General features: G+C 42.2%; 1 protein-coding gene across 1 annotated transcript in view; it reads right to left on the bottom strand.

The window, feature by feature from the left end:
- Positions 1 to 22,499, bottom strand: part of LOC311043565 (transducin-like enhancer protein 3-B) — a 38,586-nt gene extending 16,087 nt beyond the window's left edge. Inside the window, exons 1-7 of the mRNA XM_084054866.1 lie at positions 22,003 to 22,499; positions 20,878 to 21,084; positions 18,733 to 18,833; positions 18,327 to 18,390; positions 16,626 to 16,670; positions 7,467 to 7,529; positions 6,876 to 6,980 (exon numbers count right to left, since the gene is read on the bottom strand). Of these exons, the coding sequence (XP_083910992.1) occupies positions 6,876 to 6,980; positions 7,467 to 7,529; positions 16,626 to 16,670; positions 18,327 to 18,390; positions 18,733 to 18,833; positions 20,878 to 20,901 (402 nt within the window). The 5' untranslated portion in view covers positions 20,902 to 21,084; positions 22,003 to 22,499. The remainder of the gene's footprint in view (positions 1 to 6,875; positions 6,981 to 7,466; positions 7,530 to 16,625; positions 16,671 to 18,326; positions 18,391 to 18,732; positions 18,834 to 20,877; positions 21,085 to 22,002) is intronic.
- Between the last annotated feature and the right edge of the window lie 531 nt (positions 22,500 to 23,030).

Genomic DNA, 23,030 nt, shown 5'->3' on the forward strand with positions numbered 1-23,030 from the left:
AACTAAGCAGTGTCTGAATGTAACGGCTGGGATTCAAACCCAGGTCTCCCGCGTGGAAAGCCAACATCTTATCCACTAGCCTAAAGGGGTATTCCCCCCTTGGCCGGGGGAGATATTAGGCTTTTTGGTCATCAGGCAGAGGCTCTGAGCCACTCAACATTTCAGTTTTTGCCTGCAGTTGACTAGTCTACTACCAGGCTGGGCCTCTTGTTATACATTAACACAACATGTAATGTAACAGCATTTCGTCCCTTGCAATCTATACAAGACGTATTCCCGCATTGATTGGTTATACCACCAGACACATTTATTTCTTCAAATTGAACTTTTTAGTTATTATAGTACTATTACAGTGCTAAACTAATAATATAGGCCTACACAAACATCCACAATAGGCTAAACTAATAATATAGGCCTACACAAACATCCACAATAGACAATACATTTCAGAGGAAAGACGCTGCCCCCCTTTTCCACAAACAGCACACACGTCATTGGAATGAGCTGCGCCAAACACCAGTTAGTTAGTAAAGCAACCATCATCATCATCACCTTTCTTTAAACTCAGTTGAGGGGCAAGGCCTCATTTCCAATGTAGCGGAGGTTACAACAATAGACACAATCCAAATCCAATACAGATTGACAAGGAATGTGAATCAAGAGTACAATTACAAAATAAAAGTACTTAAACAGTACCTAAAACAAGTAACCTAAAACTATTAATTAAAACAGGCGCAATCACGGTTAAAAGTGTTAAGGACCATTGCTCTGAACTGACAAAATGATGGTAAGGAGTGATGTTTTAAGACTTTTGAAGCTCATTCCAAGAAGTTGGGCCGCTGACAGAGAAAGCTGCCTTGCCCAACTCTGTCTGAGCATTACAAAAAGATTACGAAAAGATAAGTGCTATTGTTCTGTGTCACCATGGAACAAATGTAAGCATTCCAGCAATGGCTTTAATAAAAACCATGATAACCCATGTGTGATGACACTGTGGTAAACCGTCACTAAACAACCACTTCCATTTTGGCCCTTAATGCTGACAATAGGCAGTTCACTCCCAAACCATGTGTTTCAATCATACAGTATAGGCCAAAGACCGGTGACCCAAGATCAAACAGGCGAAATAAATCCATACACATGAAAGCTTAAAACCTTTCACAGCTAGCATGTCTGCTCCTCCAGTCAGTGCAGACACACACACACACACACACACACACACACACACACACCTCCTAAAAGGCATTCTCTCTCTGAGAGAGAGAGAGAGATAGAGTGAGAGTGAAAAAGTGTGTGCGTCTGGGAATGAGTAGATGGTAGATGGACAGGAGTTAAATATCCACTCAGGCAAGAGTGCTTTAAAACAAGGTTAAACAACACTCACCACATCCATCAACTCTCTCTCCAAAACAAAGAAGGAAAAGAAAAAAAAATCCTCCTGCTATTGTGGTTAACTAGTCCTACCAAGCACAGCGGCAGTAGCATTTCTCACCCGTGCAATCATTAAAGGAAAAAAAACGCTAAAAAGACAATAGGGGGCTCTGACTCCTACGAGGAAAGGGGGGAAAAGCCATTATGCAGCAGGCTCATTATACTGATTCTGGATGTGGAAGGCTATAAGCAACTTAGATGCAGGATTGTTAATCAATCTTGTATTGGTATGCCAAGCAGAGACATCATTTGTTGTGAAAAAGGGAACGCGAGAGGATGAGATGAAAAAACAAAGAGAGCAGGAACAAAACAAAAAAGGAAGGCGAAAATCAGAGGTAACAAGCGAAAGAAAAGCGAGCAAGTGCGGGTAGAGGCAGCAGGCACGTCCCTGTTGAGCATGCCTAATGAGAAAAAGCATGCAGGGATCATTATCAAGCAGCCTCATTAACGCACCACAGCTGAGAAGACGAGAGAGGAAAGATAAGGGGAAGGGAGGGGAGAGTTATCGGAGAGTGGAGAAAATAAGAAAATGTAACACTTCCGATTCAATAAGAGCTGGCTTCGTTTCGCACAATCTCTTTTCATTGTGTGTAAATGCCGCCCTAGCAAAAGCAACTTGCACAGGAAAAAGGCAATTAAAGCCAACTATAGGCAAAGCTGCCTCCCCCGCAGAAAGATACTGTCAGGTGGAACAAGCATCCCCACCACCAGCACATACTGACTGGCAGAGTAGCCAACAAGTCTGGCAGACAGCAACTGCCAGACTACATCTACCAAGCCAATGCTTTGAAATAGCTTCCCGCATACATCTGATTCCTTGAAACAGCTATGAACCAAATTGTGAGCCAAAAATTGCAAACTTCACATAGAGTGGTTTTCCTGGCTGTGTTAGATACATTCAAATGAAATAAAAAACACATTCAATCTCGGGTCTAGGTGTTCTTTCACCGATTCATATTTCATCCAATGTGAAACAATCCAATAACATAGACCAAGGAGAAGATACCCATTGCCAACTACTCCAGACACATCCAAACTATGCTTTGGCTCCAGCTCCCTGAACAAAATACTTGGCATGCAATGGCAGCAGGGTACGATCTTCTAAACACTTCAATGCCAAATTGTTTCTCTCTCCTTCTGATCCCTGGTCATGAAGGCTGATGGGCTGAGAGCATGTGGCTTCTTCTGAGGAGTGCCATTAGAGCCAAGGCTTAGCATTATAATACAAACTGTACACTAGCAAACTGTAGGCCATACTAGAGGCCAAGAACAGAAAAGACTGCTTGTACTAAAGCTGCGGATGCCAAGCAACCACCCGTGTTTCTGAGATAGTGACCGATTAATATTTGTATGTTTCTTTTTTGTCTGTTTGTATGGATTAAAAAACAATATCAAATCTGGGACAAAGATGTATAGAGGAATAAAAAGGCATTTGTAACATTATTCCATCAAGCTGATATGACAAACACAAATACATCCATGGATAGGATAACTATTAAACATCAATTTAATGCAGCTCAATGTTAAACCACTTATACCCCTTCATCTGTAAACTTCGCAGAAAATTGCAGATCTACAAGCTTACAACAAGTCACGTTACGATGGGTAGCAAGCTTGTAGATCGGCTATCTTCTGGCATTTCACTAGATACTTAATTAATGTAGAGCGAAAACAGAAAATACACTAGTATAGAGCCCTGAGGGACTCCGCTCAACAACGTATAGGGTTCAAGTGGTTAATAGAGACATTGTAATTTAAGTCTTGTGCCACGGTAGACAAACCTACGCTATTCTGATACGACCACATGCTCAGGATTAGATGGGAATTTGACCCTCTAATCTGCCAAAACAAAACACAGGAAGTGGGTAGGGAGGAGATCCTTACAAACAAATGAACCTAAAGTAAAGAAAGAAACGTACTAATATTGCAGCATCTACATGTGGGTTCTTTGCGAGTCGTATGCAAAGCTCTAAGCATTGCCATTATCATAAAATATTCCACTATGTTGAAGGTATGAAAAATAAAATGCTGCTGCAGCTATGGAAATAAGGAGTTTTATTACACACTGACTGACTAATGATTATGCACCCACCATTCCGGTGTTTGTTAATGATATATTATAAAGAATTGAAATACAGCAGAGGATTCAGTCAATCCACCCATTCATGCAGGTCAGTTCTGTGGCCATGGTTCAGCTCAACAGCCTTGCTTAATTTCTAGACATTCACCAAAATTACAAATTTCTGAAATGGAAGTGTTCTGAACCAGAAATATTGAAAGTAATAAATAGACTACCAACTAACTGGGGGGGGGGGGGGGGGGCTGTCACTGTCTGGAGGTGTTGTTTATTGACCATTGGTCACCTTCAGCTGGTAGGAGAAGATTAGAGGGTTTTATATTTCCTCACATAAGACCGAAGCACAGGACCCCCCAGTGGGCCTTCCCTGGCAAACATCTGACTGGGGCTTTGGTATTCAGCCAGAGGTTAAGAGTGAGTGTCTGTCTTTGTGTGTGTGTGCGTGCGTGTGTATATAATCTATTTTGTCTCCTAACTGCTGCAGCAAGCTGCCAAAACCTGTCAGCCTCTGAATATCACCGAGTCTTGAATGACAATACCTCCCCCACACTCACTCACACTAGGGAAGCATAGAGATTGATCACCTGCCACATCGTTGTCCAACTAATTAAAGCCTGTTTTCCTGTTCACGTCTGTGTTTGTGGTGTGCAAGTGTGTGTGAGAAAGTATGTGTGCCCGTCTATGTCCTGGCAAAGCTCTTGAGCTGGAGGCCCTGCCCTCCCTTAATAGAGAAAAGGGAGGGTCTCATTGAGCTTGCTGGCCGGGTGAAATACGGAGGAAAGAGGAAGTAATTACCTTGAAAACAGGGGCTATGCTCGTGGCTCATTTACCTTAATTGAATTCCAATATCTGTCTCTCATTATACTTGACCTCTACTACTGGGACTGGCTAACCGCTAGCTAACCTCTACCACAGAGGGCTAATCAAAGGGGTCAGTTAACCATCTGGGTGCAGGCGAGCTATTAAAAACCAGCTAGCCTTTTAGCTTTTAAATAAGAACAGATGGGCATGATCTGAGAGATTGGAAACCCAATCAGTAACAAACTCTTCTTGGTCATGGAAAAAGACTAGTTTCAGGGCTGTACCAGTAATTCAAGGTCAATTACAACATTTTAGGCTTTCAACAGGGGTGTGTATCTCTCCCATATGAGAGATACATCTATGGGCGCGACTCGTGAGTTTTCTTGACGCAGCTGAGTCTGCTGAACAGGAGAACGCGGCTTGATTCCAGCTCGGGCAGAATTGTTTCTGAACACACATTTGTAAACTGAAGCATATTATGTAGCCAAAATATGTTGCCAGCAGAACCACCAGAGTTTTTTAATACAGCTCTCCGTTTGATCTTTTTATCTTTATCTGGTTCTCAGACGGAGCTGTATGTGTGTATGAGGAGTTAAGTGGTCATCTTTGACGTCCTCTTCACGCTGGTCACGACGAGTCGACGACACCACTTTTTTTTTCTTGTTCTTGATAAATAAATACAATTTTATATCTCAATATTAATCCCAAATATCTCAATAGCAACAGAGAAGCACCAGTAAAAGTTAAGGATTTTTCAAAAGACAGCATATGCTGCAATGCTACTCTTATTTTGAATTCCGCGACCGTAAGCCTAAATACTTACTTCCCTACGACTTGACAAACTGCTCTTATTTTGAAGGCTGACCGGAAGTCAAATGCTTACTTTCGTCTGACTTGAAGAACATGCTAAGCTTTGTTATGGTCATGGAAAATCAGTAAATCACTCATCGTTAAATAAATGAACGTCAGAACTGCTGTTTTGAATTTGACACTACAAAGCTTTTCATACGGAAGGTTTTGTTTGCTGCATTGAGGACTTTTCATTTTCAATGAAATGAGAAAAAAATATATATATATACGTTTTTTACGTCAGTGGCAGTGAATGAGTTAATTTGTCCAACATAAAATTGGAACTACAGTAGGAATGGATATGTGTAAATATAGTTTGTATGGAAACATGAATGTGTATATTATGTGTAATGTGTTTATTATATAGTATCATATACATGTATTGTATAATGCATACGTATGAATATATGTCCTTCATATTGCTACACAACGCTACGCTAAATGATATCATTTATCATTGATGAAATGTTTTGAAAAATAAACTTTTGTTATGTTAGCACAGTTCAGTGGAACAGGTACCACCACCATTTCGTTACTTGCACTTGTATAATAAGTAAGTGACAAATAAAACCCTTGATTCTTGATAAATTGTAACGTTACATCGGAGAGTCTTCCACAGCAGCTTATACTAAAGTAGAATTAACTGCAAAGCTTCAGTGAACCGATTGACAATTTTAAAACCAAACCATCGTCCAATTCGTGGTACATTTGGATCGATTCAAGGGTCCGCGCAATGATGTAGTCGCATCATTTAGGTTGTAACCAATTTTCAATTTGTTTAGGTTCATCTTTACACCCCTAGCTTTCAGAATTCCATCTTTCCATGAATGGATATGTTTCAAGTGCTATCAAATCATTTGTAGTTTATATCAAAAAACATATGCGTCTAATCTCTATCAAAATAGACGGCAGCAAAACATATTCCCATGTGACCTGAGGAATAACACTCTACCTTCAGACAAATGCTTTTACTAAAGAAGACCATACAAATTGACAATATAATCTGAACCCAAACTGCTCATCAGTCTGTGCAAATCAGGACGCAAGTCCGTCCTATCCTAATTCCTGATTCCTTGTGCTACTGGGTCAGAGGTAGTAGGGGTAAGCCTGTTGGCTGGAGCATCATATCCCATTAAAGAAGTCCAGCCAAAGTGAAATCTGAGACAAACACCATGATGTGATCATAGCCTTGCCAGGGTTGTATCAGATGTTATTAGCCTTCTTCATTCTACACAACAGGAAAATCACCAGCCAGAGCAGAAGCACTCTGAAGGACAATACACACAGCGCTGATCATAAAACGATGACGGAACAGAAAGTGGTGTGCATTATATTAATAGAGCATTACAAAAATGAATTTAAATTTAAAAAAACGAAACAATAATAAACATTTGGCGGCAGGAGCAAACCTGCACAGTGGAGGTGGAGATGGATGGCCATATTCACACAGCAGCAATTTTGCTCTTACGTTATACTCAGGGGCAGTAATAATATAAGAACACAAGCCAAAATGCTCAGAGGCAAGGGATACAACACACAGAATGAACAGGTTTGCTATTGCTTCATAAGGCAAGGGTCATCATGCAAAATAAATGACAGCATTAGATACATCTGCTGCAGCACACTGAAGTGCATATGAACCCCCCAAAAAAAAATCTCATGTGCTGATTTTGCCTAGTTGTTATGTCAAATAAAAGAAGAAGAGGGGTATACACACGGTGAGAGGCAGATTGGGAAGTCCACGTACCCCGATGATAGCATTAAGCTCAGTCATAGTCACCTGCTTAGCTCGCTCAACAGCCTGGGCCACCTGCTGTTGATGCTAAAACACACACATACACACAAACACAGATTAGATTTCATTCAAAGAAAAACAACATTTACAAAGATGGGGAAAATGTTACATATTGAAGGAGCAACCATGCAAATCTTTGTACACCATTAGCCTCAGGAAATGTCCATACTTCAAATTGCTCATGATGTAATATTTTTACTTCAGAGCATCACTATCTCAAAAGTGCATTGGTACAGACTCACTACCTATGAATAAAGCAGCAAAACGTATGTATGCAACACTACCTGAATGCAAAGAGAGACTCAATAGTGTTATCTACAGTGTATTGTACTGTCTCTTTACACTGCATGCAGGGTCCTGGTGTCAGTGTTCCCATTCCTGTTTTCATTGCTATATTAGCTGTCGATGCCTCTGCACCAAGGCCACTGAGACCAATTTATGTAGCTTCCTTGTACTTCTCTATCCGATAAAATATTCTCCTTCGAACCATTGGTGGGCTTGGGCACCACTTACCTCTTGAGACAAGAAAGGCATGATCTGAGCCAGGATTGCATTGAGACGTTTGGCAATCTCCGTCTGGAACAAATGAAAGAGAAAATGTCAGAATTATAGTCTTTGGATATACTTTAAGTCAAGGGCTTCTCTCTCATGCTCCATCCATCTCTCTCGCTCTCTCATTCTCTCTCCCTCTCTCTCTCTCTCCCTCACAGACACATAATCATCCCAATCTCTGTCTGGATAGACCATCCATTTCTTAACTAAATGGGCGCAGTTACAACCAAACCAAATTTTGTTCCCCCCTCTCCTGCTGCCATTAGACTCGGGTCTAATGGCATTAGGAGGTTGAAATATGCTAATACCATCTGGCTGGAGAGAGCCTAACGAAGGCCATGCTTTATAATTACGGCATTGAGCATGGGGCGGAGAGCAGGCTGGAGAAATAAAGGCAGACAGGTTAACTTACTGGCCCTATCTGTCAGAGCTATCAGTGGTATCGAGCGAGGGATATTAGCCGGGAGAGTCAGATGATACTGCAGGGCTAGATTCACACAGAGCACTTTACAGTGTTACGTTTGGACAAATGGATATGCTGTACCGCTGCCTACTGCACTTGGATGTCCCGAGACAGATTGCTCAAATCCATTTCCTTTTTAAAATCTCTAGTTTCCACAGTGAGTGGGTGGGGGTTAGAGGATGCACAAAGGTACAGAGAAAGGACATAATGTAAAAAAAAAGCAGACACAGAGAGAGAGAGAGAAATCCCTTGATTTGACATTTGGGTAATCTGGTCTGACTGAGCCAAGGGTTGTGAACTAATTGATTCAGAGGGCAGATGGTTCAGCAGGTGCGTATGGGGTAATGTGGTCTATCCCCTCTTTTTATATTGTGGCATTCCTCTCGTTCCCACACCTCCTCCCCCCCAAACCTTGTTCAACTGTGAAATGGGTAAGGGAAGAGGAGGAAAAGAGGATGTGCCAGTGGCCTTTGGCACAATGATTATGTAGCTCCTTTTATTTTGGAGCGGGCTGTGGGGGGGGTGCTTTCCCGGCCCGTCCGAGAATTATCTCACAACCCCGTGTCTGACCTCCGACCCACTCCACTCTCTCCATCTGACCTCTTTCCTCCTACTGCTCCACCACCACCCTCCAACGTCTAATCTCCTAACTCACTCCTATTTTTTCTTCGCTCCCTCCCATGCCACCCCCCCCCCCCCCCCTCTTTCTGTTCTGTTGCTGGGGCAACCCTATCTGGCGCGGCTGATCGTTATGTAAATTGGACCAGGGCTCTGACCAGAACAGCCTGTAAAATCATATTAGGTGCACAGAGAGGCAGGTCATTAAATTGAATTTTCGGCCTGTCGAACTGATCGGCATGGGAAATTAATGAGGGATGAATGGTAGTATGCGGGTGGGGGTGGGGGATGTAGTTTGAAAAAGAGGAGTGCTGCTGGGTTGGGGTGAGGCTGCTGGGCTCCATCTTGAAAGAGGGTGGGTGGGAGGGATTGGAGTCTAACGAGGGGGGGCTCAGAAGCTGCCATCATTAGCAACCACTAGATACAATGACACAAAAGACTCAGACAAAACAATTATTTTGTTTGATATTGTTCTATAATAAAAACTTTTTTTTTTTTTTTTACAACTATTTGTGTTTTTTTTTCTTCACTATGTTAGCCCACAACGCTTTGCAGCATGTTGAGAGCTCTTAGATCTGCTCCTCTTCAAAGCCATGTGATCACTATTGCCAGATTTTGCGAGAGAAATAAGCTACCAGGTCTATGAAAACAAGCCCAAAAGAAGCGACTATAGGCCACATGAGCACTTCAAACCTATATACGTCGGCTATTTTAAAATAGTCGATCTACAAGCTCACAACCGCAACCACCATTATTTACAAGCAACTTTACAGAAAAACAAGCACAACTTATGGCTTATAATGAGCAGACCTGGCAACACTGCATGATACGTTGTTATTTCCTCCACCACTCTGCCAGACTCACACACTGACCGGTGACTAAAAGCTAGGTTGCTAACGCTAACTGCATGTAGCCACAGATAAAACCACAACAGTCTAAACTAAATACGTTTCGAATTTCATCTTGAGAAATGTACAGCTAACCATAAGCACAATGATGTAAGGGACAACTACAACAATGAGTAGACTTCTCCATGATACAACAGTGTGTAGCTGAGAGAGTGCTATATATATCTCCATCTAACTCTGTGTAACCGAGAGAATGTTATGCTTCACATGAGCGTCACATTATTGTAAAAAAAAATATATATGGTCCTTAAAGATGTATTACTTGTCAAGACAAGCCTTAACTCCTAAACCCTCAACTCCTGTTACATGCAATATTCGCATTATGTATAACAAGTTTTCTAACAATATTGTATTGCATCGTTTACTACTAAAATATGTAATCGTAGGTAATTGCCTTATTGCCCATAGTTAATTGTTATTAATAAGAATTAATCACAATTTCTTTTAAATGTTCAAAATGTACCTTACAGGGATATTTTTTTGTGAGCAGCACTCTAATGGGAGTGAGTGGACAAATGTTGTATGCAAATGTATTATTTGAAATCACTTAACCTAAAAACAATGACAAATATTGTCCAGAATCCCTCACATTTAGCTAGGGATGTTAACAATTAATCGACTATTAATTGCTAATAACAATGTGATAAATGATATTTCAAATTAATAAATCATCATTTATTTATTTATAAATATTTCCTTTATTTAACCAGGGTATAAAGCCCATTGAGATTTCCATCTCGAATGGATCCTGCTTCATACTCGCACAGCTACACACATGCCAAGTACAACCACAAGCTCAAGAGCAAAGGGTTGCTATTGTCACACATACAACTTAACGTTAATGCCAGCTGATTCCTAAACTACTGGTCAGGCAAACTGTCATCAAAATAGAATGTGTGTTAATGCATTAACAAAATGAGATTAATAAATAGTGACGTTAAAATGGTTTTGGGTTAACTTTATTATTGCGTTAACTTTGACAGTCTTAATAAAAACATATACAGTACACATGACACACTGATTTCTTCCACTTGAAAGGCTGATTCTCAACAGGCAAGCTGCAACAAGGTGTTTGCATAGCCAAGACCACTTTGATGTATTCAAGGTTTTCAAAATGTTCCCAAACCTTTGGCTTCCCTGTATGAATAATGCACCAGCATTACAATTATGAATAATGAAGCCATTAAAACAACAGAACAGGCGTTCCATTTCTGTCACATTTATGGACTCATGTTTAGCAATTATGATGCTTATTCCTGCATATTATTCCTGAGATGATTCAACAAGCATTAAAAAGGTTGTAAGATACCATTATGACTGGAATCGTAACTCAAGTGCAAGCCTGGGGAATGTACAGTACAATCCGTTTCCCAGAGCGGCTATAGCTTATCCTTCCCTCCCGGTTGGGGTGACTCGCTAAGTTCTGACAGACCTCCCAAGTACACACCTGTTTCCAAAGAAGATCAGTAAATGGACCTATAACCTATTTACACGTTACTTTGACAGTCAAAAGTCCAAATACATCAACATGCTATGAGTCTCCACACTCCAAAATGACTCATTCCCTTCACAGGCACCATTTTTCCCAGAGTGCTTTTAGCAACAGAGACACAGTGGCTGGAAATAGAGTTTATTGTCACTTTAAGCCGTTGAAAACAGAAGCCCTTGAGCTTGCAGAGGCTTTTCACTGCAGCTCCACAATTACAGGTACTCAGTGTTGTCTAGCAGTGCCAGAGCTTGGAGAGGCCCTCTCTACAACCCCCCCCCCCCCCCCCCCCATCCCATCCCTGTCAATGGCGCGTTGAAAGCCATTTGGCTGTTTGTCGCTCCAGGCATTAGCCCCTGAGTGGAGAGGAGAGACTATGACGAGGATTCAATTGCTGAGGAAAACAAGTGGCATATGATGGGTTGAGGAGGAGACGGCAATTTGGGACTTAACTCCATCTTCTCGGGCAGAAGAGAGAGTGGGGGAAAGACAATTAAAGGTAGACTACTTTGTATAGACTGTTTTTAGTCTATACTTATTTATTGGGTAATGGGATGTCTTGAGGAAGACTACCTGTGTTGGTGAATTAAACGAAAAGGAGAAATAAAATAGTTGCACACACCAGCCTTGATGCAAAAAAGTATTCGGTCTACTGCCAATGTTTCTTTGTCTTTTATCAGGTTATACCAAATATGTCATACACAACATGCATACAATATAGACTTGTTTGAACATGCACAGAAAATGCCCACCCTCCGCATATTAAATGTGTACCACTTTCCAACAAATCCTAATCAGTTACATTCAAAATGTGAACCAACAAGGACAAAACGTTTAAATCGTATGACTTACTCTACTAACAGAAACCGAGAAACTAAACACACACACACACACACACACACACACACGCCTCAGTGCAAGTTGTTTCAGTAAACACACACTAATTGTGTAGCGCTGTTCATCCAGCGATCCTCGCCTGGCTATCATAATAAGGCATGTTTCGCAGCCTCCAGTAACCTCAACAACCTCTCTCGTTTTTGTCTGTGTTCTCCGAGTCAGTTTGTTTTGGCTTACAGACAAGTCAGCCATCATCACCTTGGCAAACAATTCCAGGAATCCTGCATAAATTATTCATTCGCACAAGCGCTCCCACCCTCTCGCCTGCTGTTCCCTTTCTCTACTTCTGCTCTTCCTTTCACTCACCACCCCCAAGAAACTGACATAACTTTCCTTGATAAGCCACAAAGAGAAATTCTCTGTGTTATTTTAACTCAAACCGTCATGGAGGTTACCACAGTTTGCGCTCAAACAACCAGTCACAAACATCCGAAAAACTGCAAAAGTAGCACAACACTCACTCCATAAAAAATGATATACTCTTAATTGTAAATTCATGCCGGTACAGCCCAGTCATATGTTTTCTTTATATATGATTTTTTTTTTGTTGGTATGCTGCTGTTCTAATTGGGCTTATGCCATTAGCATTGCAGACCCAAGGTTGAGAGCTATGAAGCCCCTCTCTAACACTGTCCCCCTGTACCCCACACCCTTGACACAGCCTTCCTCATAAATCATATCACTCAGCTAATGATGAATGGGCAATCGTTCATGTCATTCCATCTGAGAGGGGAGGAAAATAGGAGGTTATATTAGGGAGACTGTTGTGCATCCTTTGCCATTTAATGAACTCTTACACTCTCTGCCTTTTCCTTCTTTCACTAACTTGCACTAAAAACTGTAGAATGGACAGTGATCTAGTGGGGAGGGGGTGGACAGGCACAGACAGACAGAAGAGGAGTTGGTGGTAATTCGAGTCGTTTCCCCATGAATTTGCCTTGACATTTGCCAACTTTGTAAATGTGTGAGTACATTATAAAATTACTTGCATCTGGCGCTTAACTGCTCAACTCGATGGGATGCAAAAAGGAAATAACAGACAGGATGTAAGCGCGTGGATAAAGGTTAGACAGAGTGAGATAGACTGAGGCAGAACAGAGGGAGTGGAAAACAGCAGATCCCCAAACACACACACACACACGTATATTCACACAGAGCCAGAGTCAGCGGGGCGCATTGGTTGCTGAGGCAGCCTAATGAGTAGCGCTAATTAAAATCACTTATTGACAGCGAGCGAGGGTGATTACCTCCGCCCTGCACTCTTTGCCATCAGAAGAGACGCTGTCAAAACAAATCACCCCCCTGGCAGCTATACAGAGCCCCACGCCAACCACTCACAGCAGCAGGATAGGGGAAGCTGTGTCAATTAGACCTTGAAATGCTCTGTGTGCGTGTATACGTCATCGAAGACAATGGGTGTTAACATAAATTATAAGGCATCAGGGCACATATAGGCCTATATGTGCAGATTGTGCACACGTGTGTGAGCTTAATGCCCAATGCATTTTAATTGTTTAAAATCTAGTTTTGTAGCTGTTCATGAGACAATTAAGTAATATTGCCCGTCTGTATACAATCGCTGCCTCCTATCCAATAACGGGGACAGCCAAGGGCCATCTATTTACCTCTTGCTGATGTCATCACAAACACTAGCTCTAGCTCACCAGGGATGGGAGAAGGGAGGGGGTAGGGTGGGGTCAGAGCGGCCATGCATTATTCACAGCCCTCCGTCAACTCCATCGGGCTTTATTGATAAACAAAGGCGACACACCGGAGAGGGAGCAGTCGATTAACCCGTCTACCCCAGCTCCCTTCCCTCGTTCTGTGTCCAGTCCACCCCCGGCCTGATATCGCTCCAACCTCCCTATTAGTGATAAGTGCCTGACAGGAACCACTCAGGACAGGGGGGTAGGATGAGAAGTAGCAAAGCTCCTTTATCAACATGAACACACCTACAGTAAACAGGCGCCTGCACACTTGGCAAACCCGAACCCAAACATTGCCCACACAAGAACTCAGTTAGCCTGATTTTTTTTTGTTGGTATGCTGCTGTTCTAATTGGGCTTATGCCATTAGCATTGCAGACCCAAGGTTGAGAGCTATGAAGCCCCTCTCTAACACTGTCCCCCTGTACCCCACACCCTTGACACAGCCTTCCTCATAAATCATATCACTCAGCTAATGATGAATGGGCTATCGTTCATGTCATTCCATCCGAGAGGGGAGGAAAATAGGAGGTGCGAGGCGGCAGAGAAGGGTAACCCAAGACAGAAAAGATGGATGAAGGAAGCAAAACAGAAGATCTGAGGAATGAAATTCAAAGGGTATCAAAGACAAAGGAAATAAAAGATAAAAGGATACAAGAAAGCAGGGACAAATGCTCTGGAATGTAACACCATGGCTGTCATCTGTGAATTTTAACTTAAGGCTTAAGGAGGACTATTACTTCAGGTCACTTAAGTGGTCAAGAATTATTTTTACAGTCTAGTTTGTGTTGACAATGTGCCTTGACTGAGCTGGCTTTACAGAAAGCATCTAAGCTCATCTTTGTCCATTTGTAAATCAGTGAAATAAAAGCTTTTGTTACATCCTGTTGGCACCAATGAAAAAAACAAACATGGCTTTTACATCGGCTTTGGTGCATTCTTTATCTGAAGATGTTTCTAGTGTAAAGGGGTAAAATGTCTACCCCAGAGTTAAAGGGATATGTTGCTTTTGGGAGCACCCCAGACAGTTTTTAAGTTGCTTGATTCAGTATTTAGATATTTGATAGTTGATATTTATTTTATCAGACACGCCCCCTTCCTATACAAACCCTTGTAACTTCAAACTCCATTTTAACCATTCAAAAAGAGAAAAAAAGAAGGGCTGCAGGGATCATTCAGTGGCTCTGATAGATAGGTGCTCTTTGGTGACACAGGTAGGAACATATGAACAAAAGAGGATTTCCAAAGAAGTGCTGCTTGCCAAAAAAGGTGTGAAATTCAGACTTGCAAAGAAAAGAATTCCAAGGCACTCCGTCTCAAGTGAAAACATTAAAAAAATCACACCCTGTGTGAAGGAAGCGGTGCCTTTGGGGCGGGGCTTAACTCATTTCAGTTCGTCCCTATTGGTCGTCTCAGTCCACTTACCAAATTTGTACTTGGTAGCATGCTGCAAACTGGAATAATGGCTGTTTAAAGCCCAGCCAATGGGCAGACAGAGGGGGCGGGGCTTAAGTAATTACAGTTCGTCCCTATTGGTGGTTTTACTGCATGTACAAAATTTGTACTCCGTAGCATGCTGCGAACTTGAGTTATGGCTGTTTAAAGGCCAGCCAATGGGAAGACAGAGGGGGCGGGGCTTCAGCAATTCATGCTCGCCCCTATTGGTGGTCTAAGTCCACATACCAAATTTGGACTTGGTGGCATGCTGCAAACTGGAGTTATAGCTGTTTAAAATCCCGTGCTCATCCCGTGCTCATACGGGCGGACGGACATAACATACGCTGGGGGTCCCTGGAACCCTGGGGCGGGGCTTCAGCAATTCATGCTCGTCCCTATTGGTGGTCTAAGTCCACATACCAAATGTGGACTTGGTGGCATGCTGCAAACTGGAGTTAAAGCTGTTTAAAATCCCGTGCTCATCCCGTGCTCATACGGGCAGACGGACATAACATACGCTGGGGGTCTCTGGAACCCTGGGGCGGGGCTTCAGCAATTCATGCTCGTCCCTATTGGTGGTCTAAGTCCACATACCAAATTTGGACTTGGTGGCATGCTGCAAACTGGAGTTATAGCTGTTTAAAATCCCGTGCTCATCCCGTGCTCATACGGACGGACAGACATAGCATACGCTGGGGGTCCCTGGACCTCTCTTTGATAACCAGTGGCACGTGTGGCCAATGAGAGGAGAGATGGCATAGGCAATCTCCAAGTCCGTGTGTGTGTGTATGTGTTGCTTCTTTGCCGTGCTCATACGGACATAACATACGGACGGACGCTCAAAGTCAAATGTAGAGCGGTTGGCACCGCTAAAAAATGTGGCTAAAATATTGCAAGTATTGTAACTCATTACAGAGCAACAGTACACTGTGTTTGGGTTGCCTGGTTTATTCTTTGTGCCACTAGGTTGGTAAAATGCCTTCTCTGGCATTTTGGGACGGAACTGCTGATGTTTCACCCTATTCAGCCATAGTCAAGTGTTTCTTCTGTTGAGTGATGCCCTGTACTGGGTGGCAGCTCAACTAATGAGCTTTTAGCCTGGCAGGCATTGGAGAGGCAGACCGAGCAGGGCTACTCTAGAAGTGTGCAGACTGTGCACACCAAGCACCCAAAGGTACAAGCGCACCCACACATACAGGTGTGTGTGCCACACAAATACACATCCCCTCAAACTGTCTGCCAAAGACTTCCCTTTAATCTTATCAAAGCATCCCCATCAGGCTGCATGTCCTTCATGCTGTTTAGCCTGTCAGCATTTTCACTGACTGCAGGAAGTCAGTGTGTGTCTGCATCCAAAAGGCATTTAAGGATGAGGATAGGAACTAAGGTCAGAGAGTGAGTGTGAGTGTGTGTGTGTGTGTGTGTGTGTGTGTGTGTGTGTGTGTGTGTGTGTGTGTGTGTGTGTGTGTGTGTGTGTGTGTGTGTGTGTGTGTGTGTGTGTGTGTGTGAACTAGGTAGCAAGCTGGCTCTTGCTACCTAGTTCTTATGCCGTCTTACATAGTTACATAAAATAACACATATCACATATAAAACATTGTTACATACCTGTTTGTGCATCTCAATATTGAGCCCATAGGACATCTCGTAATACTGCAAAACAAAACAAAAACAATCAATGCGAGTTAGTGAGTTCACTGAATGTATACAGCGATGCTTATTTAAAGAATTCCTGATGACACATCTTCTTCCTTATATTTACTGAATCACAGAGATAACTGAACTTATACTAAACAAAGGACAGGATGACTATTCTTTATGAACAGCTCTTTTCTGCCCCTTTCAATTATAAATTGAGTTACTGATTCTGACTGCTCTATTCTAAACTCTCTACATTTATTTTGTTCTTCACACTCAAAACGGGTGAACATCGCAGATTTCCAAAACAGCAGAGGTCGGAAGTTGGATGCCCAGTGTAGAATGGGATGAACCATGAAGACGATCCAGGTAATTGATTATATATGTACCCAACTAATCACTATCATAGCAGACAATCCTGTGCATTATTCCTGTTAATGTCTCCTGTGCCCTGTTACCTTGCGGTCTAAGAGTATATGGACATAATACACTCAAGATACCTTGCAGTGACAGTAAAGAATACCAATCTACTGATGACCTCTATCAGCTTTTAACCCAGGAGTGATACAATAAAGCCTTGTAATTTGTCTTGTTTATCAAAGATACAACACACAAGGCTGCCATTGGTAAAGTCAAGCCCCCTCCTTTCTGGTTCTTTGAAGAGAAAATAATATTTAACAAACGTACCACTACGTTTGGTTAAAGTCAATCCTTCCATGGACAAACAAGATAAGCATGCACATGTACACCATAAGAGTTTGTCCTTAGTTACATCACTTGTGAGACATTGACTTGGGTTTTTTTCCACATACACAGACAATTACTGTAGTATCCAGAAGTTACCTTTGGGCTATATAACTGTTGCAGCCAAACAGTAAATACAGAGGCACAGATTAATTGATTTTGATTAGATTAGTGGGGATCTTTGAACTGAATGTAAGATATACTAATTGCAATGTGAATTCAAGTATCATGACAGGCTAACGTGAGTATGCATAGGTCAGGACTAGTAAATACAATGATGAATAAGTCAATACAACACTAACAACAACAAAACAGCTACAAATCTAAATATCACACTTACTTACACTCACTCTGTCACTCACTAAATTCTCTGGGGGGGGGGGGGGGGGGTATAGGGTGCGGCAGGCGGTGTACAAAAGCAATCCCCCAAACTATAATAGTGCATTTGGTGAGTCAAATGTCTGCCGGCCCCCTATGGATCAATTTGAAATGATAAACGCCCCCACACACAAACCCCCCCCCCCCCCCCAAACAGTCTGATTCACACACAAAGCCAGCAGGCCAGTCATTAACCCCCAGGGGGTCATGGGGAAAGGGTTGTATGTGTGGGAGCAGGGGTCATAAAGAAGGCCCTGGAGCCATGGAGGTAGAGGGGTCATGGGTTTTGTCACAGCCCACAATCAGCGGTCTGACGTTTGACCCCTGCTGCAGTTTTGCTCCACCCAACTCAGGCACACACACCTGCCCCCACTGCGCACGTCAATAACCAAACAAAACATAGTTATTCAACAATACTCAGCAGGGACAAATGCTAGAACGACCACTACATAACATTTTGGCCATCATCTGTGATATTTCACTTAAGGCTGAGGGAGGTCTATTACATCAAATGAAATATACAGTCTTTCTTGTGGTTGTTCCGCTTACCATGACATAGTGGCGCTGCATCTCTGTCTTTTCATTGGCCAGTTTATCGTACTCCACTTTAAGACTTTGAGAGTGAAGAGAGGAAAACAGTGATTAGGCTTAATTAGCAGTGCTAAACTAGCTAATAAAGCTACGCTAGATGTTCATCAATTTATATTCAAACAATGCCCTAGGAATATTCAATTACAACATAAACCATAACAAAGTTGTACTATTATGCAAATGTGTAGAGTGACGCAGTGTCACTCATACATTTGCATAACAGAGTACAACTTTGCATCTAAACAGTTATGCAGGATAGGGCCTATACCTTTATAGGCCTAGTAATACAGAAAGCTACAGACTTTAACAAGGCCAGCTTCCTCTTTCTATTCTTTTCAGGAAGTTAAAGTCATTTAGTCATTACCTGTGGTACTGGGCCTGCAGGAACTGAAATTCGTCTTTGATCCTGTCACATGACTCTGCTACAGTGAACTTGAAGCCAGGCTGTCCTGGCTGGTGTGGTGCCTAAAAAAAATGTATCATTGGCGTAAATTATTTAAGTACATTTACTCAAGTACTGTACTTAAGTACAATGTTGAGGTATTTTTTACTTTACTTGAGTATTTCCAATTTTCTGTACTTTAAAACTCCTACTCCACTACATCTCAAAGGCAAATATTGTGCTTTACTCCGCTAAAATGATTTGAAAACTTTAGTTACCTATGTAGATTTTGATTATTATTATTACAAAACATACAGTAACCAATTCAAACCTATACATTTCGGCCATTTGAAAATAGCCAATCTACAAGCTCACAACGCATTGTGAGCTGTTAGATCTTCTATTTATACATTTTATATATTTGAAAACTTGTGAAATGAGACATTCTGCATAATGAGTACTTTCTACTTTATAGTACATTTTGATACCAATACCTTTGTACTTTTACTCAAGTAAATTTGTAATTCCGGACTTTTACTTGTAACAGAGTAAAATAGTAAAGAATGTAGTACTTTTTCCACATACATATATCCTATATATATTTATAATCATAGGTAGAGAAATAGAATAATCGACCACGCCCTTATCCAACAAAACCGCACAAACAGCAACATTTCTGTATTGGCACTAGTATGGAGTCAGCGCTGCTTTTATCGGTTATTATTACAGCTCTTTACTCCTCCTTTTTTCGTGTGAACTGGATCCCCCCCTGTCTGTCTGAATGGTGGTTTGTCAGTGTGCATTGCTAGGAACCCAAGCGTTCCCAAGAGCCCTGCCTGGCGGCCGCTTTCATAATGGTGGGTGGGGAGGGAGAGCAACTATCACTCAACACCGTGTGCGATGACAGAGGCGGGTCATTGCATCCGTCCTCAAAGCACGTCGGAGGATGTTATGGAGAGAGAAAAAAATCATAACCTCATAGATTTCTGTGTGTGTGTGTGTGTGTGTGTGTGTGTGTGTGTGTGTGTGTGTGTGTGAGCGAGAGGGAGAGTGCGTGCGTGAATGTCGCCAGATTTTGGGAGAGAAATAAGCAACCAGGTCTATGGAAAAACAAGCCCAAGAAGCGACTTACTAGGCAACGGCTATTTAAAAAATAGCCGATCTACAAGCTCACAACACGTTGCAACGCGTCGTGAGCTTGTAGATCTGCTATTTTAGAAACATTCTTGTATGGGGAAGGGGGTCCCTCACCGTCCCTGGCACAAAATATGTTCAGATGGGGGTTCATGGACAAATACATGTATTAAGTTAAGACAACATTTAGGAAACGAGCCCAAATAAGCAACTACACGCAACTTTACAGAAAAACAATCCCAAAGTCGCTTATAATAAGCAGACATGGCAACCCTGGTGTGCACGTGTTCGTGTGTGTAAAAAAAAAAGAAAAGAAAGCCAATTAGGCCAGTGGCGTGTAGAATGCAACTACTGTACTGGGGAGGAGGTTAGTCAATTTATGGAGGGGGAAATTGTACAGTCACACATTTCTATCAAATGTTCCACTAGTCCCTTTAAGGATCTACGGACGTGGTGAACGCCTACTGTTCATCACTTTCTGTATAACCAGCGACGTGGTGCGAACATAAACAGCAAGGTGTTGTAGTACAGTGGTTCTCAGCCTTTTCAGGCCGCGACCCCCCAAAATAATCATATTTGAACTGAGCATTTTGTTCAACTCTGTTCCATTGTGAAAATAGCCGATCTACAAGCTCCTAACGCGTTGGGAGCTTTTAGATCGACTATTTTCACAATTTTATCCTCTTTCTTACACTATTTGACAATTTGGCCAATGTTTTATATATAGTTTGTTGATTATTATTGATGCAGTAATGGTCTTTTCCTTTGTTTTTGTTGTTTAGTTATTAAAAAGGTCTTAAAGGTCATTAAATTGTCACTTCACTGTCATCTGGGGACGCCCCCAAAATTATGTGGGGACCCCCCTGGGGGTCCCGACCCACAGGTTGAGAACCACTGTTGTAGTAGATCGTCTGACAAGCTAATTAGGCTGGTTTTGAAGGCGGTGAATTTGCATACATTTACAAATAATGACAAACAACGAGAGCTACTTACCGGATGCCGGCCTTGTGGATACATGTCGAATCCTTTTCACAAGGGAATCGTGTGTTTTTTTCCGTAATCCCAATGAATGTGCGGTAATCACCGCCACCCCTCCCTGTAACACGCAGGATGGCGGCGGACACAAAGCCCTGTTCTCGGTTATGAGGCGCACACTTCGACCCCGATCACCGGAGCCCTTGTTGTCCTATATATCTTTCACTGTAAATAAATAAACAAGAGGTGGAAAAACACATCAAGGCGCGTCGTTTATATTAACTAAAGTAGCTGCACACAGGCAACAACTACAAGCACTTAAAATCGCCATCAGTTTATTTTGACTCGAACTGGGAAAATTAAAATATGTTATCCTAGAAAGGGTCATTCTTTTATATAAACTATGTAAAAGGAAACAAGCTACTCCGATGTTCTGCAAACTAAGCAAATGCGTCGAGGACAACATTGCAACACATTTTGTGTTTGATACAACAATATAGCCTACTAAAGATTGGAAAAGTTGATCATTTTTGATTGCTTGGATTGCCATAATGTTATATTACCCCCCCCCCCCCCCCCCCCCCCTTAAGTATAGCCTAAATGTAAAGCTGGGCTTCTTCAACATATGGAAAACAAACAGCTAGTTCTGGTCTCTGCTGCCATAAAGCCAAATCAGCAGTAGTGTTGCCAGATTTTGCGAAAGAAATAAGCAACCAGGTTTATGTAAACCAGTCCTCAACGTGAGCTTGTTGATCTGCTATTTAAAAAATAATAATAATAACAACCTTAAAGAAAAAAAAATAGCTAATTTTGGGGGGGAAAAATAAACATTGTTAACAACAAATCCCGGGCACAAAATATGTTCAGATGGGGGGTGTCTGTGGACAAGTACATACTAATCTGGAGGTCCTTGCGATGAAAATGTTTGGGAACATTAGGAACTAAGCCCAAATAAGCAACTGCACTTTAGAAACAAGCCCAAAAAAAAACGCAACCAACACTATTTACAAGCAACTTTACAGAAAAATAAGCCCAAAGTCGCTTATAATAAGCCAACATGGCAACACTACAAATCAGCAGCAGTCTCGTTAGCGGCTCGCTTGCTCTTCATGTCGCCCTTCTCTCTCTCTTTTTTTTTTTTACCTTTGTCTCGATTGATCCTCCCCTCTGTTCTACTCGGCTAATGTTTAGTAGTAGTATCCCGTTATGAGGCTCAATATATCCGTGGCTTGTTGTAATCTCCCACACAGAGAACGATAGCTTCGTGTAAATAAAATAAAAGTCCGTCGTTTTCATGGAATTGTTGTTCTTCACGAGCCTCCTTTGAAAAGAAAAAAAACCGTGGTGATCCCGAGCAGCCGCGCGAGCGACGGACCTGCTGGAGAAGGAACGCGCTTCGTTTCACTCCTATCACTGGCGTCGGAAACCCCTGGGTTTGGGACCCTTTAGACCACATACAGCGTCAAAAAAGGGTCTTTATTTGCTCCTCCAATGGTAGATAAATCTCCTGTTAAAGTCCAAAGATGAAAATTTCGCGAGAAAATAGGTTAAAATTGTCCGGACGGACGGTTGGTCGTTGCGAAATGTACCAATTGCTTGGCGTTTGGTTTACCTCGTTTCTCTCCGTCGCTCGCGCTGTACCACACACATACACACACACACACACACTGCACTGACACGAGAGAGGGGGGCCGGGGGGGTGCACCAACCAATCAGGTTCTACGAAGGAGTTTGGTAATGATTGACCAATCAGGCTGCGATGTTCCCACGTGGGCTTGGTAATGCCCTGACATCCTGATTGGACACAGTGATGTGACCTCATGTGTTCGTCGCCATTTTGGAGCTGAGCTCGCGTCCAGCAACACGTTCAACAACTTGTTCAAAACAACGGTGATAATTCATCTCTGTGCAGCAATGCAAATTGATGGTAACGCGTGTGTTCTATCAGAGAGAGCAGGGATATCTTTGTAGTGGCGTGTGAACAACCAAATTAAATGTAAAAACGTTTAAAATTCTAACGTTTAACCACTTAAACCCAGCATCAGTATTGTGGGGAAAGCTTTCGCTGAAAATAGCAGATCGACAACCTTACAATGCAACGCCTCACAATAACAGCTTTCCCCACAATAACGGAAAACAGAAAATACACCAGTATTGAGCCCTGAGGGACT

The sequence above is a fragment of the Gymnoscopelus microlampas genome (assembly GCF_963454915.1).
Source record: "Gymnoscopelus microlampas genome assembly, chromosome: 1".
In the NCBI taxonomy this organism is placed as follows: Eukaryota; Metazoa; Chordata; class Actinopteri; order Myctophiformes; family Myctophidae; genus Gymnoscopelus; species Gymnoscopelus microlampas.